General features: G+C 41.2%; 2 protein-coding genes across 2 annotated transcripts in view; both read right to left on the minus strand.

Moving 5' to 3' along the window:
- Positions 1-356: 356 nt before the first annotated feature.
- On the minus strand, positions 357-4,362 carry LOC136875789 (transient receptor potential cation channel subfamily A member 1 homolog). Its single transcript, XM_067149389.2, has 2 exons — positions 2,568-4,362; positions 357-790 (listed from the first exon to the last, which is right to left on the minus strand). The coding sequence occupies exons 1-2, from the start codon at positions 4,320-4,322 to the stop codon at positions 512-514; spliced, it is 2,034 nt and encodes a 677-aa protein (XP_067005490.2). The 5' UTR covers positions 4,323-4,362; the 3' UTR covers positions 357-511.
- Positions 4,355-20,285, minus strand: part of LOC137496903 (serine/threonine-protein phosphatase 6 regulatory ankyrin repeat subunit A-like) — a 67,330-nt gene continuing 51,399 nt past the window's right edge. The window contains exons 3-4 of the mRNA XM_068228306.1: positions 4,399-4,987; positions 4,355-4,361 (exon numbers count right to left, since the gene is read on the minus strand). Of these exons, the coding sequence (XP_068084407.1) occupies positions 4,355-4,361; positions 4,399-4,987 (596 nt within the window). The remainder of the gene's footprint in view (positions 4,362-4,398; positions 4,988-20,285) is intronic.

Below are 20,285 nucleotides of genomic sequence, written 5' to 3' on the forward strand. Positions count from 1 at the left end.
AAAGAAAAGTTATAACACTATAACATACCTGTAAAGAAGAACACACTATTGAACGTGTCATGCTTTGTTTGATAGTGTGTATATTTTTACAGGTATGTTATAGTGTTATAACTTTTATTTGAAGTTGTGTGTTTGAGAGAATGGAAAGATTTAAGTTACATTTACACTATAAAAACAAGAAGTTTAAATAATTACCAGCAGTTATCCTAAACATGCTGAATCTAAAGCTGTCCATTTTTTACCATACATTAATACATGCAAATGGGAAACATCCTTAAATGTTTACTTAAATTTGAAGTCTGAATATAGCCTTTAAAAAATATTTCAAAGAAAGCAAAGTCAAATGCAGTAATGAATAAGTTAGCATTTAGTATTTATGTATCAAAATTGCAAATCCTTAGGTTTGAGCACTTTTAATCTGAGCGCACCTATGAAGGAGGAAATTGCATTGTCAGGATAGGCAATACATGACCGCATACATGACTACATGACACTTTACATGAACTGTTAACTAGAAACCAGAACAACACCAACACTCATATGCACTCCCACGAGAATAGTTCCCAGGTCTGTTACATTTCAGCAGTTGTTCCTTTGCAATGTCATGGAGTTGTATTTGGTCCTCCAAAGATGTATTATCATTATTCACCACCATTCTGTGATCTTTTGGGATTGTATCTGGATGTGTGACGGAATAACTCTTGACTCCACGTATTCTCTTCCAAAGCGTTGACTCACGGACGTGTTTTAACTTTTCCAAGATTTGATCCAACTCAAAGAGGAGTGTTACCTGAAACAGAGAGAGATAATCACATAAACGATGGGTGAGTGATATTTAGGGTAGAGTGAAATGAGATAACTAATCTGCAGGCCTTCGGGCTGAGCAGCGGTCGCTTGATAGGCCAAGGCCCTTCAAGGGCTGTAGTGAAATGGGGTTTGGTTTGGTTTTGGAAATGAGATAACTGGGCCAGGTAAACACTGCAATAAAGAATACTTACAATCAATCAATCAATCAATCAATCAATCAATCAATCAATCAATCAATCAATCAATCAATCAATCAATCAATCAATCAATCAATCAATGAACAGGTGAGGAATGTTCTCTATGATTAGGAAGTTATGCAAAGGAACACTTCACCATTTACTCATATCTTCTCGAAGTTCTTATCGTATACAATCGATTGTCTCATCAGCGCCTTCTTGGCATCGTTCAAACCATGGCCTTCGCCGCATTTGTCATTACTGGACCTGAATGACACATATGAGACTTGTATCTTGCCGCTGGAATGTAAACTTCATTTACTGGCTTTTGCCTATATATTAAATATTTTCTGAATGTAAGTATCCGATGACCACGGGGTTCTGAGCTTATGAATCTCCATCCTCATTCTGTATCCGTCCAATTTCTTATTCAAATGAGCGAGTTATCTCGGCTAACAGACACAGTTGGACGTATAACGGCTGGACGTATATTTCCATGTCATTTTCGTTGACCTCTTCTTTACCATAACCTTCAATGGCTCTATAACTGATCTGGATGCCATTGGACGGTTATAACACAGTAGTGAAACAAGAAAGACACCTCGGTTAACACCTTTGGAAACACTCCGTTAGTCTCTTCTGTTTGTTATTGTACCGAGCTCGATAGCTGCAGTCGCTTAAGTGCGGCCAGTATCCAGTATTCGGGAGATAGTAGGTTCAAACCCCACTGTCGGTAGCCCTGAAGATGGTTTTCCGTGATTTCCCATTTTCACACCAGGCAAATGCTGGGGCTGTACCTTAATTAAGGCCACGGCCGCTTCTTGCCCAGTCCTAGCCCTTTCCTGTCCCACCGTCGCCATAAGACATATCTGTGTCGGTGTGACGTAAAGCCAATAGAAAAAAATGTTTGTTACTGTTAAACTTTCCTCCCGTCACGTTGAAACTTCCCGTTAATACCACGCAGCCGAGATTCCTAAATGGAGCTTGTCATCCGCCACTTCGTGGGTTGCTTTCGTACGTGACCGGTAATTAATTCACACCTGAGAAACAGCGAGGTTTCGCCGATTTTCCGATTATTAGAAGTTTTAGTTTTTCTGTTCCCGTCATATTAGCTCCCATCATGACTGTAACCCTTTCTCTACTTGTTAACTTTTCCTCACAAACCACAAATACCGTATTGCACACTTAATGTAGCACAAAATTCGAGTTACAGAGTTTTTTTTTTTTAAGCAGGAATATTTGCTTCGAGAAATCGAGAAATTCTTGTAACGGATTTGAGTAATAGAGAAGTAAATACACGTGAAAAATAGGAAAAACGGCCAGTAAATTTATGTTGCTTCGAGATGCTGAAAATTCGAACAATGGAGGTTCGAGGTTTCGAGGTTCGACTGTACCACCTTTTCCCCGTTTGTTAACTGGTTACGAGTTGTAAGGCTGTGAGCGCTCAAACAAGAGGTCTGTGGGAACATACGAGTTTGAAAGCTGTGGAACGAATAGACTGGAGCAGATTGGAGTGGAGTGGACCGGGCAGTTGTAAATAGTGTGCCTTAATGATATACAGCGACAGTAATTTGAATGCCATACCTGGTGTCGCATGAAAACTAGTCGGCCCTCCTTTCGCAGCTCTTCAGCGCTGCTGATGGCGAGCCCAACTAGCATGTTGAGGAGTGCCAGTGTAACCACAATCGCGAAGAGGAAGGAGATGAATCCCTCGGCGAACAACATGAACATCTCTTGAGCCACCTCCGTGGTATTGCGAGAGAAGTATGGAGAGTCATCCATACCACCATGGAGCAAGACCACACTAGTGTAGAGGAATGCACTCCAGATATTATCGAAGTTGTCTTCTTTGAAATACAAGACATAGAAAGAGAAAGCAAACCCAAAAACAACAATAAAGAAGACAGGCACATTACTCAGCATCGTGAAGAGAACCGTTTGGAACTGAGCTGCCTGTTGGTTGAAAGAAGTTAAGGTGCTGGAGTAGAAGATAAGTGATAGCCAGGATAAAATTACTGCTAGGCTACGGTACGGCAAAGGATTTACACCGAATATGCGCACAATAATGGCAATCAGAGCGAATACTGGAGGTGGTAATTTTTGTATTATGCCCTCCAGTCTTTCCCAAACAGTTTTTCCAGGGAGAATATAAGGCACACAGAATACTATTATCATAACAGACAGTATGCCAACCAGCCAGGAAGCTAGAGGCTCAATTACCTTCGAGGAAAAATTTTCATCTGGGGGTAACCACGCATACAGAGTCAAAGATAATAAATATAAAATATAAGTCGTGAAACGAAACCAAGGGAAGTATTTCCTTTTTAGCCACTCCGTCTTTATGAATGATTTCAGCAAGGGGTGAAGGAGGACATCCAGTACCCCTGTATTACGCTGCCTGAAAATTTCATGCGTAATTTCCATTCTCAGCCCTGAGTTAGAAATAAGCAATTGGAAGTCAACTACAAGTTCATCCCTATCGTCTCCATTGCTCCTGTACGAGACAGATTCATTAAAAAGTTCCTTTATTATGTTAGTTCCATTAGGCATCTTCAGGATGTAATGTAGTGATGTAGGCATCTCTCTCTGCATGCAATTAGGCACCTCTCTCTGCATGCAAGTTTTGGTTAATTTCTTAAATGATGCACATCTAGTTGCATCGGATGAGCCATCAACCTCGTCAGAGTCATTTTCTTTATCAACTTCATCGGAGATATTGGGAAGTATCGGCAGAAGTTTCGTTCTGGACATCAGATCAGCTCCATGGGTTACCAGAAATTTAATAACGTCTGGAGATCTAGATCCAATGGCATAATGAAGAGGAGTAACTTGTGATTTATTCTTCATATCCAAATATTTCAAGGGAAAGGAAACAAATCCTTGCTGCATTGTAATGCAGCAGGCATAAAGAATGTGTAGGGAACGAATATCCCCCCTACCAGCCGCCAAATGAAAGCAGTTATTACCATCTTTATTAATTCTTACAAGTTCGTCTGGGTACCAAATATTATTAAAATGGTGCTCAAGTGGTTCACTGAGTTGCGCATGCTTAACAACTTGTTGAAGAAGAGTCTTATCAACGGAAGATTTGCCAGTCTGTGTTGCATTTGCTAGGAATACTTTGTCATTGTTCAATAAAAATTTTAATTTCTCTATGTGTGGACTGAGAAGAAATTGGAGTGTATCATATCCGCCTCTCTCTGCTGCCAAATGAAACACGGTATTTCCATTCACATCCTGATAAAACACGGTGTTTCCATTCCCATTCTTATATAATTTCTTTTCATGCTCTATCAGAAGTTTGGCTGTTTTGACGTTTCCTTTGTAGACAGATGTCATGAATGGAGTGCGTTCGTTGGTATCAGTTTGGGTTAATTCCTTAAATGATTTATATTCAGTGGGAATGCAATCCAACATTTCATGACAATCATTTTCAGCGATGATGTGGAAGATATTTCTCTTCAATTTATCTTCTGTTTTTTTACAGAGTTCAGTTCCTAGAAGTAGGTTAAAGCATTCGAGATCACGACTTTGAGCTGCCCAAAACAATGGAGTCCATCCATTGTCGTCCTCTTGATTAACAATACGGCCAATATCTTCTCTATTCCGGTTTTTAAAAAGTTCTTCTATGATGTCTTTATGACCACGACCCGCTGCTATATGAAAAACTGTCCGTTTTAGACATTTCTGAAGGGATCTGTCTGGTTTACGATCGGCAGATTTGTTAGCTTCACTTTGTACCAGCAATCGCACATCTGCACCTTCGGATCTTGATTTGCTTTCCGCCGAAATGTCGGCATTTTCCTGTATCAACAATCGCACGTTTTCAATTCTTCCAGCATCTGCGGCATGCATCAGAGGTGTGTAACCTAACCCATCCTTAGTGTTAACATCGTTAAATACTTCAGATTGGAGTAGTAGCTCCAGATATTTTTTGTCTTGCTTCTTGGCTGCGATGTGGATTATAGTCATAGGACGCGGTAGAATGCCTTCCGTATAACAATCTGAAACACAGAAAAATTCCAGTATTAATGATAAAGCATTTGCAGCACGAGAGAGAGATTTATCTCCAAACATTTAGTAAAATATGGCTCGTATATTTTTCAAGTACTGGGGAATATGGGACTTGACTAGAAAGACCTTATTCTAAATCTATATAAAGCTCAAACCACGGAAGTTAATAATTTAGGTACTACAAGAGAAGCAAGTATTAGAAGGGGAGTACGACAAAGCCGCCCACTGTCACCTGTTTATAGAAAATGCAGTGAAAGAAATGAAACAGCATACTAAAGGGTTGGATTTTAATGGTATTCAGATTCATATAACCCGCTTTGCAGATGATATTGCTATCATGGCTAAGTCTGTAAACAATACGAGCAAGATATTTAACATTCAAGAAATCCTTAGAAAAATTTAAACAAAAAATAAGTATAAAGAAAACAAAATTCATGATAGTAGACAAAAAGGAAGTCCACGGGTAGGAAAAACTTAAAATTAAATAACACAGCGATAGGACAAGTCACAGAACTCTCCTATTTTGGTAGGTAATTACCTCTGATAACAGGTCCCTTTCGTAGACCAAGAAAAGGATAGTGGTAACAAAACAAGCCCTACAAAATAAGAAATACTTTTTGCTAAACAACCATTTCACTTGGGAGATCAGAAAATCATTTCTCAAGACTGTTGTTTGGAGTGTGCTGCTGTATGGGTGGGAAACCTGGACATTAAGGAAACAGGAAGAAACAAAACCTCAGGCATCAGAAATGTGGTTTTGGAGAAGAATTACAAAATCAAGTTGGATGGATAAAAAAATGACCTTGTATTAAAGAAAGTAAAACAGGCTCTATGTTTATTAAATACGATAAAGAAGAGGAAAACGAAGTTCCTTGGGTACGTACTGAGACATGACTCTCTTCTTCAAACCATCACTGAAGGTAAAGTACTGGGAAAGAGACCAAGGATGTCATTCATCAGGAACTCCGACGATGAACTGACATGTGGTTCATACAGCAACATGAAGAGAGCAGGAGATCTTCAGATGTGCATACAGCGAAAGGCATTGCCTTTAATAGAATATCATGATGATTTTTTCAGGTAAGCATCTGCTCACTAGCCGGCCCCGTGGTGTAGGGATAGCGTGCCTGCCTCTCACCCGGAGGCCCGGGGTTCGATTCCCGGCCAGGTCAGGGATTTTTACCTGGACCTGAGGGCTGGTTCGAGAATTGAGGAGCTATCTGACGGTGAGATAGCGGCCCCGGTCTAGAAAGCCAAGAATAACGACCGAGAGGATTCGTCGTGCTGACCACACGACACCTCGTAATCCGCAGGCCTCCGGGCTGAGCAGCGGTCGCTTGGTAGGCCAAGGCCCTTCAAGGGCTGTAGTGCCATGGGGTTTGGTTTGGTATCTGCTCACTATCTATGGGAGACTGGCTTGCAAATACTAAAGTACCGAGTTCGATAGCTGCAGTCGCTTATGTGCGGCCAGTATACATTATTCGGGTGATAGTGAGTTCGAATCCACTGTCGGTAAGCCTGAAAAGAGTTTTCCATGGTTTTCCATTTTCACATCAGGCAAATGCTGTGCATGTACGTTAATTACACCCAGGGCTACTTCCTTACCACTCCTAGCCCATCGTCGCCATAAGACCTATCTGTGTCGGTGTGACGTAAAGCAACTTGTAAAATAATAATAATAATAATAATAATAATAATAATAATAATAATGTGCGCACTCCGAATCACCAGTCGCATTGCATTGGTATGAAATAAGGAGTAGCTACATGGCATGCTCACACAGTATGAAATAAGGAGCAGCTACACGACATGCTCGCACAGTATGAAATAAGGAGCAGCTACACGACATGCTCGCACAGTATGAAATAAGGAGCAGCTACACGACATGCTCGCACAGTATGAAATAAGGAGCAGCTACACGACATGCTCACACAGTATGAAATAAGGAGCAGCTACACGACATGCTCACACAGTATGAAATAAGGAGTAGTTACATGACATGCTCACACAGTATGAAATAAGGAGCAGCTACACGACATGCTCACACAGTATGAAATAAGGAGCAGCTACACGACATGCTCACACAGTATGAAATAAGGAGCAGCTACACGACATGCTCACACAGTATGAAATAAGGAGTAGCTACACGACATGCTCGCACAGTATGAAATAAGGAGCAGTTACATGACATGCTCACACATTATGAAATAAGGAGCAGCTACACGACATGCTCACAGAGTATGAAATAAGGAGTAGCTACACGACATGCTCGCACAGTATGAAATAAGGAGTAGCTACACGACATGCTCGCACAGTATGAAATAAGGAGCAGCTACACGACACGCTCACACAGTATGAAATAAGGAGTAGCTACACGACATGCTCACACAGTATGAAATAAGGAGCAGCTACACGACACGCTCACACAGTATGAAATTAGGAGCAGTTACACGACATGCTCGCACAGTATGAAATAAGGAGCAGCTACACGACACGCTCACACAGTATGAAATAAGGAGTAGCTACACGACATGCTCACACAGTATGAAATAAGGAGCAGCTACACGACACGCCCACACAGTATGAAATAAGGAGCAGCTACATGGCATGCTCGCACAGTATGAAATAAGGAGTAGCTACACGACATGCTCGCACAGTATGAAATAAGGAGCAGTTACATGACATGCTCACACAGTATGAAATAAGGAGCAGTTACATGACATGCTCACACAGTATGAAATAAGGAGTAGCTACATGGCATGCTCGCACAGTATGAAATAAGGAGTAGCTACATGACATGCTCGCACAGTATGAAATAAGGAGCAGTTACATGACATGCTCACACAGTATGAAATAAGGAGTAGCTACATGGCATGCTCGCACAGTATGAAATAAGGAGCAGTTACATGACATGCTCACACAGTATGAAATAAGGAGTAGCTACACGACATGCTCGCACAGTATGAAATAAGGAGTAGTTACATGACATGCTAACACAGTATGAAATAAGGAGTAGCTACATGGCATGCTCACAGAGTATGAAATAAGGAGTAGCTACATGGCATGCTCGCACAGTATGAAATAAGGAGCAGATACATGACATGCTCGCACAGTATGAAATAAGGAGCAGTTACATGACATGCTCACACAGTATGAAATAAGGAGTAGCTACATGGCATGCTCACACAGTATGAAATAAGGAGCAGTTACATGACATGCTCACAGAGTATGAAATAAGGAGTAGTTACATGGCATGCTCACACAGTATGAAATAAGGAGTAGCATGCTCACACAGTATGAAATAAGGAGTAGTTACATGGCATGCTCACACAGTATGAAATAAGGAGTAGCATGCTCACACAGTATGAAATAAGGAGTAGTTACATGGCATGCTCACACAGTATGAAATAAGGAGTAGCATGCTCACAGAGTATGAAATAAGGAGTAGCTACATGGCATGCTCGCACAGTATGAAATAAGGAGTAGCTACACGGCATGCTCGCACAGTATGAAATAAGGAGCAGCTACACGGCATGCTCACACAGTATGAAATAAGGAGCAGTTACATGGCATGCTCGCACAGTATGAAATAAGGAGCAGTTACATGGCATGCTCACACAGTATGAAATAAGGAGTAGCTACATGGCATGCTCGCACAGTATGAAATAAGGAGCAGTTACATGACATGCTCGCACAGTATGAAATAAGGAGCAGTTACATGGCATGCTCACACAGTATGAAATAAGGAGTAGCATGCTCACAGAGTATGAAATAAGGAGTGGCTACATGGCATGCTCGCACAGTATGAAATAAGGAGTAGCTACATGACATGCTCGCACAGTATGAAATAAGGAGTAGCTACATGACATGCTCACAGAGTATGAAATAAGGAGTAGCTACATGACATGCTCACAGAGTATGAAATAAGGAGCAGTTACATGACATGCTCACACAGTATGAAATAAGGAGCAGCTACATGGCATGCTCACACAGTATGAAATAAGGAGTAGCTACACGACATGCTCACACAGTATGAAATAAGGAGTAGCTACACGACATGCTCGCACAGTATGAAATAAGGAGTAGCTACACGACATGCTCACAGAGTATGAAATAAGGAGTAGCTACACGACATGCTCGCACAGTATGAAATAAGGAGTAGCTACATGGCATGCTCGCACAGTATGAAATAAGGAGTAGCTACACGACATGCTCACAGAGTATGAAATAAGGAGTAGCTACACGACATGCTCGCACAGTATGAAATAAGGAGTAGCTACACGACATGCTCGCACAGTATGAAATAAGGAGTAGATACACGACATGCTCACACAGTATGAAATAAGGAGTAGCTACACGACATGCTCGCACAGTATGAAATAAGGAGTAGCTACATGACATGCTCACACAGTATGAAATAAGGAGTAGCTACATGACATGCTCACACAGTATGAAATAAGGAGTAGCTACACGACATGCTCACACAGTATGAAATAAGGAGCAGTTACATGGCATGCTCGCACAGTATGAAATAAGGAGTAGCTACACGACATGCTCACACAGTATGAAATAAGGAGCAGTTACATGACATGCTCACACAGTATGAAATAAGGAGCAGTTACATGACATGCTCACACAGTATGAAATAAGGAGCAGTTACATGGCATGCTCGCACAGTATGAAATAAGGAGCAGTTACATGACATGCTCACACAGTATGAAATAAGGAGCAGTTACATGGCATGCTCGCACAGTATGAAATAAGGAGTAGCTACACGGCATGCTCACACAGTATGAAATAAGGAGTAGCTACACGACATGCTCACAGAGTATGAAATAAGGAGTAGCTACACGACATGCTCACAGAGTATGAAATAAGGAGCAGTTACATGACATGCTCACACAGTATGAAATAAGGAGCAGTTACATGACATGCTCACACAGTATGAAATAAGGAGCAGTTACATGGCATGCTCGCACAGTATGAAATAAGGAGCAGTTACATGACATGCTCGCACAGTATGAAATAAGGAGCAGTTACATGACATGCTCACACAGTATGAAATAAGGAGCAGCTACATGGCATGCTCACACAGTATGAAATAAGGAGTAGCTACATGGCATGCTCACACAGTATGAAATAAGGAGTAGCTACATGGCATGCTCACACAGTATGAAATAAGGAGTAGCTACACGACATGCTCACAGAGTATGAAATAAGGAGTAGCTACATGGCATGCTCACACAGTATGAAATAAGGAGCAGCTACATGGCATGCTCGCACAGTATGAAATAAGGAGTAGCTACATGGCATGCTCACACAGTATGAAATAAGGAGTAGCTACATGGCATGCTCACACAGTATGAAATAAGGAGTAGCATGCTCACAGAGTATGAAATAAGGAGCAGTTACATGACATGCTCACACAGTATGAAATAAGGAGCAGCTACATGGCATGCTCACACAGTATGAAATAAGGAGTAGCTACACGACATGCTCACACAGTATGAAATAAGGAGTAGCTACATGGCATGCTCACACAGTATGAAATAAGGAGTAGCATGCTCACAGAGTATGAAATAAGGAGCAGCTACATGGCATGCTCGCACAGTATGAAATAAGGAGTAGCTACATGGCATGCTCACACAGTATGAAATAAGGAGCAGCTACATGGCATGCTCACACAGTATGAAATAAGGAGTAGCATGCTCACAGAGTATGAAATAAGGAGTAGCTACACGACATGCTCACACAGTATGAAATAAGGAGCAGCTACACGACATGCTCGCACAGTATGAAATAAGGAGCAGCTACATGGCATGCTCGCACAGTATGAAATAAGGAGTAGCTACATGGCATGCTCGCACAGTATGAAATAAGGAGTAGCTACATGGCATGCTCACACAGTATGAAATAAGGAGTAGCTACATGACATGCTCACACAGTATGAAATAAGGAGTAGCATGCTCACAGAGTATGAAATAAGGAGCAGCTACATAGCATGCTCGCACAGTATGAAATAAGGAGTAGCTGCATGGCATGCTCACACAGTATGAAATAAGGAGTAGCTACATGGCATGCTCACACAGTATGAAATAAGGAGTAGCATGCTCACAGAGTATGAAATAAGGAGCAGCTACATGGCATGCTCGCACAGTATGAAATAAGGAGCAGCTACACGACATGCTCACACAGTATGAAATAAGGAGCAGTTACACGACATGCTCACACAGTATGAAATAAGGAGCAGCTACATGGCATGCTCGCACAGTATGAAATAAGGAGCAGTTACATGACATGCTCACAGAGTATGAAATAAGGAGCAGCTACATGGCATGCTCGCACAGTATGAAATAAGGAGCAGTTACATGACATGCTCACACAGTATGAAATAAGGAGCAGCTACACGACATGCTCACACAGTATGAAATAAGGAGCAGTTACATGACATGCTCACACAGTATGAAATAAGGAGTAGCATGCTCACAGAGTATGAAATAAGGAGTAGCTACATGGCATGCTCACACAGTATGAAATAAGGAGTAGCTACATGGCATGCTCACAGAGTATGAAATAAGGAGTAGCTACATGGCATGCTCACAGAGTATGAAATAAGGAGCAGTTACATGGCATGCTCACAGAGTATGAAATAAGGAGTAGCTACACGACATGCTCACACAGTATGAAATAAGGAGTAGCTACATGGCATGCTCACAGAGTATGAAATAAGGAGCAGTTACATGGCATGCTCACACAGTATGAAATAAGGAGTAGCTAGACGACATGCTCGCACAGTATGAAATAAGGAGCAGTTACATGGCATGCTCACAGAGTATGAAATAAGGAGCAGTTACATGGCATGCTCACAGAGTATGAAATAAGGAGCAGTTACATGGCATGCTCACAGAGTATGAAATAAGGAGCAGTTACATGGCATGCTCACAGAGTATGAAATAAGGAGCAGTTACATGGCATGCTCACAGAGTATGAAATAAGGAGCAGTTACATGGCATGCTCACAGAGTATGAAATAAGGAGCAGTTACATGGCATGCTCACAGAGTATGAAATAAGGAGCAGTTACATGGCATGCTCACACAGTATGAAATAAGGAGCAGCTACACGACATGCTCACACAGTATGAAATAAGGAGTAGCTACATGGCATGCTCACAGAGTATGAAATAAGGAGCAGTTACATGGCATGCTCACACAGTATGAAATAAGGAGCAGTTACATGGCATGCTCACACAGTATGAAATAAGGAGTAGCTACACGACATGCTCACACAATATGAAATAAGGAGTAGCTACACGACATGCTCACACAGTATGAAATAAGGAGTAGCTACACGACATGCTCGCACAGTATGAAATAAGGAGTAGCTACACGACATGCTCACACAGTATGAAATAAGGAGTAGCTACACGACATGCTCGCACAATATGAAATAAGGAGTAGCTACACGACATGCTCACACAATATGAAATAAGGAGTAGTTACATGACATGCTCACACAGTATGAAATAAGGAGCAGCTACACGACATGCTCGCACAGTATGAAATAAGGAGTAGCTACACGACATGCTCACAGAGTATGAAATAAGGAGCAGCTACACGACATGCTCACAGAGTATGAAATAAGGAGCAGCTACACGACATGCTCACAGAGTATGAAATAAGGAGTAGCTACACGACATGCTCACACAGTATGAAATAAGGAGTAGCTACACGACATGCTCACACAGTATGAAATAAGGAGCAGCTACACGACATGCTCACACAGTATGAAATAAGGAGCAGCTACATGGCATGCTCGCACAGTATGAAATAAGGAGTAGCTACACGACATGCTCGCACAGTATGAAATAAGGAGCAGTTACATGACATGCTCACACAGTATGAAATAAGGAGTAGCTACATGGCATGCTCACAGAGTATGAAATAAGGAGTAGCTACACGACATGCTCGCACAGTATGAAATAAGGAGTAGCTACACGACATGCTCACAGAGTATGAAATAAGGAGTAGCTACATGGCATGCTCACAGAGTATGAAATAAGGAGCAGTTACATGACATGCTCACACAATATGAAATAAGGAGTAGCTACATGGCATGCTCACAGAGTATGAAATAAGGAGTAGCTACATGGCATGCTCACACAATATGAAATAAGGAGCAGATACACGACATGCTCACACAGTATGAAATAAGGAGCAGTTACACGACATGCTCGCACAGTATGAAATAAGGAGCAGTTACATGGCATGCTCGCACAGTATGAAATAAGGAGCAGTTACATGACATGCTCACAGAGTATGAAATAAGGAGTAGCTACATGGCATGCTCACAGAGTATGAAATAAGGAGCAGTTACATGGCATGCTCACAGAGTATGAAATAAGGAGTAGCTACACGACATGCTCACACAGTATGAAATAAGGAGTAGCTACATGGCATGCTCACACAGTATGAAATAAGGAGCAGCTACATGGCATGCTCACACAGTATGAAATAAGGAGTAGCATGCTCACAGAGTATGAAATAAGGAGTAGCTACACGACATGCTCACACAGTATGAAATAAGGAGCAGCTACACGACATGCTCGCACAGTATGAAATAAGGAGCAGCTACATGGCATGCTCGCACAGTATGAAATAAGGAGTAGCTACATGGCATGCTCGCACAGTATGAAATAAGGAGTAGCTACATGGCATGCTCACACAGTATGAAATAAGGAGTAGCTACATGACATGCTCACACAGTATGAAATAAGGAGTAGCATGCTCACAGAGTATGAAATAAGGAGCAGCTACATGGCATGCTCGCACAGTATGAAATAAGGAGTAGCTACATGGCATGCTCACACAGTATGAAATAAGGAGTAGCTACATGGCATGCTCACAGAGTATGAAATAAGGAGTAGCTACATGACATGCTCACACAGTATGAAATAAGGAGTAGCATGCTCACAGAGTATGAAATAAGGAGCAGTTACATGACATGCTCACACAGTATGAAATAAGGAGTAGCATGCTCACAGAGTATGAAATAAGGAGTAGCTACACGACATGCTCGCACAGTATGAAATAAGGAGCAGCTACACGACATGCTCACACAGTATGAAATAAGGAGCAGTTACATGACATGCTCACAGAGTATGAAATAAGGAGCAGCTACACGACATGCTCACACAGTATGAAATAAGGAGCAGCTACATGGCATGCTCACACAGTATGAAATAAGGAGCAGTTACATGACATGCTCACACAGTATGAAATAAGGAGCAGCTACACGACATGCTCGCACAGTATGAAATAAGGAGCAGTTACATGACATGCTCACACATTATGAAATAAGGAGCAGTTACATGACATGCTCACAGAGTATGAAATAAGGAGCAGCTACACGACATGCTCGCACAGTATGAAATAAGGAGCAGCAACACGACATGCTCGCACAGTATGAAATAAGGAGCAGTTACATGACATGCTCGCACAGTATGAAATAAGGAGTAGCTACATGGCATGCTCACAGAGTATGAAATAAGGAGCAGTTACATGACATGCTCACACAATATGAAATAAGGAGTAGCTACATGGCATGCTCACAGAGTATGAAATAAGGAGCAGCTACACGACATGCTCACACAGTATGAAATAAGGAGCAGCTACATGGCATGCTCGCACAGTATGAAATAAGGAGTAGCTACATGGCATGCTCGCACAGTATGAAATAAGGAGCAGCTACACGACATGCTCGCACAGTATGAAATAAGGAGCAGTTACATGACATGCTCACACAGTATGAAATAAGGAGCAGTTACATGACATGCTCACACATTATGAAATAAGGAGCAGTTACATGACATGCTCACAGAGTATGAAATAAGGAGCAGCTACACGACATGCTCGCACAGTATGAAATAAGGAGCAGTTACATGACATGCTCACACAGTATGAAATAAGGAGCAGTTACATGACATGCTCACACATTATGAAATAAGGAGCAGTTACATGACATGCTCACAGAGTATGAAATAAGGAGCAGCAACACGACATGCTCGCACAGTATGAAATAAGGAGCAGTTACATGACATGCTCACACAGTATGAAATAAGGAGCAGTTACATGACATGCTCACACAGTATGAAATAAGGAGCAGTTACATGGCATGCTCGCACAGTATGAAATAAGGAGCAGCTACATGGCATGCTCACACAGTATGAAATAAGGAGTAGCTACATGGCATGCTCGCACAGTATGAAATAAGGAGCAGCTACATGGCATGCTCACACAGTATGAAATAAGGAGTAGCTACATGGCATGCTCGCACAGTATGAAATAAGGAGCAGCTACATGGCATGCTCACACAGTATGAAATAAGGAGTAGCTACATGGCATGCTCGCACAGTATGAAATAAGGAGCAGCTACATGGCATGCTCACACAGTATGAAATAAGGAGTAGCTACACGACATGCTCACACAGTATGAAATAAGGAGTAGCTAAACGGCATGCTCACACAGTATGAAATAAGGAGTAGCTGCACGGCATGCTCACACAGTATGACATAACGAGTAGCTCACACACTATGAAACAAATAAGAAATCAACTGACTGCTACGTGCAAAATGCATATTTCTAGGGATTGGTGTGAACCCGACAGATTTGGGCAAATGATCAATAAAATTGGCAATAATTGCTTTGTCGAATAATCAACAGCAGTGTTATAATTAATTGCTGCAAAATAGCTTGGTGGCTTGGATCAGTTCGCTGGTGATATTATTCCTCCATCAATGAAGGTTGGCCACAAATTTGGTGAAATCAGCTCTTTCCTCGTTTCTCATCTACCTCGGTCACGATGACCTTCTATTTTGTTTTCTAAAATTAGTTTTAAGAAGAAGTATTTGTTACTCTTATCCAAGATATGTCATCTTTCGTTTCTTGTATATTTAAATAATTCTCGACCCTTTTGCTTACGACTTTCGACTTCTTTACTGGTGGTACGATCAATCTATAAAATGGGAAGCATTCTTCTGAAGACCCACACTTCGGATGCTCCTCCTCCCACTGGGCAAGTTGGCCGTACGGTTAGAGGCGCGCAGCTGTGAGCTGGCACCCGGGAGATAGTGGGTTCGAACCCCACTGTCGGCAGCCCAGAAGCTGGAATTGTACCTTACTTAAGGCCACGACCGCTTCCTTCTTATTCCTAAGCCTTTCCCATCCCATCATCGCCATAAGACCTATGTGTTTGTGTGCGACGTAAAGCAAATTGAGAAAAATATCTATATATAAAGTAGAATGTATGTCTGTCTGCCTGTCTGTATGTCTGTTTCTTATACAAATCCATACCGTTCCACCAATCTGAATTAAACGTTGTTTACTACTCTTTAGTACCCTGCCGGTAACCACATCTACAAGAAAATTTAACATCCCTCTCCATTCCCTAGATTTAGGTCCTTTGGCACATTAACAGATGCCAACATAGGCGAAATACACAATTTGTCGTACAAGGACAATACAAAGCTCATTTTAAGCCTCACGACGCGTGGGACAAATTTCGGCGAGGCCCTTCGGGCCCCAAAAACCTTGTTTCAAGGGCCTAAAACCAGCCGTTTTGGAGATAACGGCATCACACTAGACCTCTCTAGGAATTCGATGAACAAATGACCAGCAGTAACCATGGCAACGTTAGCTCAACGATTCTGTAGTAGAATACAGACCTGGTATTCGAAGTAGGCACGTGCGTAAATGTAGGTTAGGCCAAGGAGAGATTATGCTACACATATGATTGTGTCGAAAAAGGCACTTTGGGGGTATGCCACCCCTAAGGGTTGTAGTCCTGAGGGGGTGGCATATATGAAAATAATCAAAAATAGTGGCGAAACCGAATGTTTTTGGGTCGCTGAGATGAACAGTGACACTCCGCATGTCGTTTAGGTCCAAGTTTAGTTCCCATCGTCACGGGGGTGAGAGGGCTGAAAAAGTCACAAATGGCCCAGTTTATGGATTTATGTGAGTGGACCCCTCTCAGCGGGAGTGGGAGGTGATGCAGTGTAAAAGTAATAGGAAACGACCAATATCAAAGTAGAATCCATACTTTTCGGCGTCGCTGAGATGAATATTGACACTCCAGATGTCGTTTAAGTCCAAGTTCAGCACCCACCGGCATGGTGATTTAGAAGGGGTGATAAAGAAAATGTACAAATTTACCGAGATTAATGTTGTTTGCACAGTTTTCGGTGTCACTCGGCTGATCGGAGGTAGTCCCAGTCCGGGCTGAGTGGCTAAGACGGTTAAGGCGCTGGCCTTCTAAGCCCAACTTGGCAGGTTCGATCCTGGCTCAGTCCGGTGGTATTTGAAGGTGCTCAAATACGACAGCCTCGTGTCGGTATATTTACTGGCACATAAAAGAACTCCTGCGGGGCTAAATTCCGGCACCTCAGCGTCTCCGAAGACCGTAGTTAGTGGGAAGTAAAGCAAAATAACATTATTATTGGTAGTCCCAGTGACAGTTGGAATCGTGTACATCATGTCTATAATGCGACGCGTAAATACATTACGTTATAACTTATTTTTATTATTGTCGAAAAGATCAGCTACTTCCCAGACAATCTGGGCTGCCTGAAGGAAATACTTTAAGGCAAACCAAAATCATTTCAAGCTAAAACGTTAAATTATACACATAACAATATTTCAATTTAAAGATTGACGAAATAGTTCATAAACAATATTAATCCACGCCACAATTAAGAAAACTTAAGAAAAATACTTGAAATAAGTAATACAAATCCTAAAAGTAAAAGGTGTGAAAGAGGAAATTACAAAAATTTTAGATGTACATGTGTACAGTATCTTCGAGAATAGCTCTCAAACAAACTTCGTTCAAATACGAATTACTATCCCAAAAATGTACTGGAGGATTAAAACACCTTCTAGCAAACCTAAGGGAAATGACGTACAAGAATAGTCGAAAACGACCCATATTAGCGCCGAATCCATAGTTACCGTGGTCGTTGGGGCACTCTGGATGCCGTTTAAGTACCAGTTCAGCTGCGTAGGCATGGCGAAAAGTGGTGATGTAGAAAATGTCCAAACTTACCGAGATTAGTTTGATTAACGAGAAAGATAATAATCTATAAGACTTGAAATTAAACACAAACATAACTTCTAAACTACCAAATAGTTCTTAATCAGTCAACGTCACAATAGCGAAATCTACAAAAATTCTCTTCACACTTAATTAACACGTAATAAAATACCTAAAGGATACAAGAAAATACCTGGGCAGCGCCGCGTAATATAGCTAGTAAAAGATAAATACTCCTCCTCTGCAGTGCGTTACTCTCAATACCACAGAGAAGTTCTGAGTACACACAGCACTTCACAAATTTCAGGGAGCTTTCTCGACCCAGTTCATTCCTTGTTCTGATTTCTACTTCTGGACATAGCTCGTCGGTGATTCATTAGCAGAAGGATTTATTTGGAGCTTCGAGTGCCTCCTCACTCCTTACTGGATGCCCTTCAGTTTTTGGATTGCAACTACAAAATCACAGAATCAAAGCTGTGAGGTGTAAAACTGCATGCTTAAATTTTCAATCGAGCCTAAGAATTTCATTTTATCGGAAAGTATAAAATATTAGCTCATCTTAGTTTATTTGACAAAGTATTCCAAGTCTGTATGATTACTATAAGATATGACGCAAAGGGGGACTGATTTGGTGGATAATGACGTTGCAAAAGAATAAGTGATGGATTAGGAGAAAAGACACTTCATTTTGTATCTTATCTGAAAAAAGGACGGATGATATACATCTAATTGGGGAGTGTGAGGGAGCTGAGAATTTGAGGAAGACGTTTTTAAGGGATAAACAAATAGGGTGTCCTCACATTTTGTACCACGGACATTCCGTACCACATGATTTTTGAAGACATTTCGTACCACCTAGGTCATTATCTACGTGCGAACGGTTTCCCGGTAATCTCCAGATATTTACGCCAGGACGATCCGTACCACTTGATGTCAAATTGGAATTCCGTGTTCACTCCAGCGGGCGTAATGAACCTGACAGGCATACTTTAGAAATCAGCGACAAAAAATAATTTACAAAATTTGCTGAAGAAAACTTTTATATTATTTTAATAATTTCCCTTTAAACTATACTTATCACTAATGTTTACGTAGATATCATAAGAAAGTCGATATTTTTGAAGTATAAAACCTGAAACAAAACAATACAATATAATATACATCGTGTTCGGGCGCAACGTGCCTGACGGGCGCTACTATTGTGAATATTCATAAACTCCTGTATTATTTCATTATCAAGTAAGTAAAATAAAAGATTCTGATGAACTGGCCGATATGGGCTTGAACGTCATGCGGAAACACGAAACTACTGAAAGGTGGAAGTAGCTAGGTCCCCGCGAATGGCGAATACGAGATAAAAATTAACACATGCACCAATCAAATCAGTTGCGTCCGTCGGAAGGTTAACATCAGCAGTGGTCACACCGTGCGGATGCTTCTACGCCAGTAGTGGACAATGGGTATACAAATGAATACATTCATTAGGAAATCGTTTTTACTTCGCCATACTTACATTCTCTTTCAAGTGGTACGGAATGTCCTCTCCTGAATATTTAACTGACACTTCGCAGGTAATTATCCGGTCAAGTGGTACGAAATGTCCGTGGTACGAAATGTCCTAGAACCAACAAATAGTGATGTGTAGACACAGTGATAATCCAAGGGTTATAGCTTAGATAGTAAAAGAGTGGAACAGTGAAGACAATTTGAACAAATACTTAAGTGCCGTGAGGAATCTGTGTGAAAAGGAAGTGAGTTCGGAATGTTGCTTAGTTGGAAGTAGTGATTATGTAAGTGACCAAACAGAACGGAATTTAAATGAATCGTTTTTTTTCTGAAACAGCACATGTCAATAAATCTTAGTTTGGAGATATCCACGTAAAACGTACAGGAATGGTAAACAATATACATGTTGTAAAAACACTATGTTTTATAGGTAGAGGACATTGAAATCTATGTCTTTATTGAAAAAAGAAAGGAATTAATATTGCAGTAGTTTAGGTTTGTCGGAAATTATATCCCCTTGACATGTGCTGTTTTACCAAAAAAATGGGCGACAAAAATTAATTTGTTACAAAATATCTTTTATTTTCGCTGTTTTATAAAAGTGTTTGGTCAGTATTCATTCTAGTCATCACCAAACACATTATCTTTGGTAACTGGCCAATTAATAATCTCATTGTAGAAATCAAGATGCTCT

The sequence above is a fragment of the Anabrus simplex genome, chromosome 6, assembly GCF_040414725.1.
Source record: "Anabrus simplex isolate iqAnaSimp1 chromosome 6, ASM4041472v1, whole genome shotgun sequence".
NCBI classification, from domain to species: Eukaryota; Metazoa; Arthropoda; class Insecta; order Orthoptera; family Tettigoniidae; genus Anabrus; species Anabrus simplex.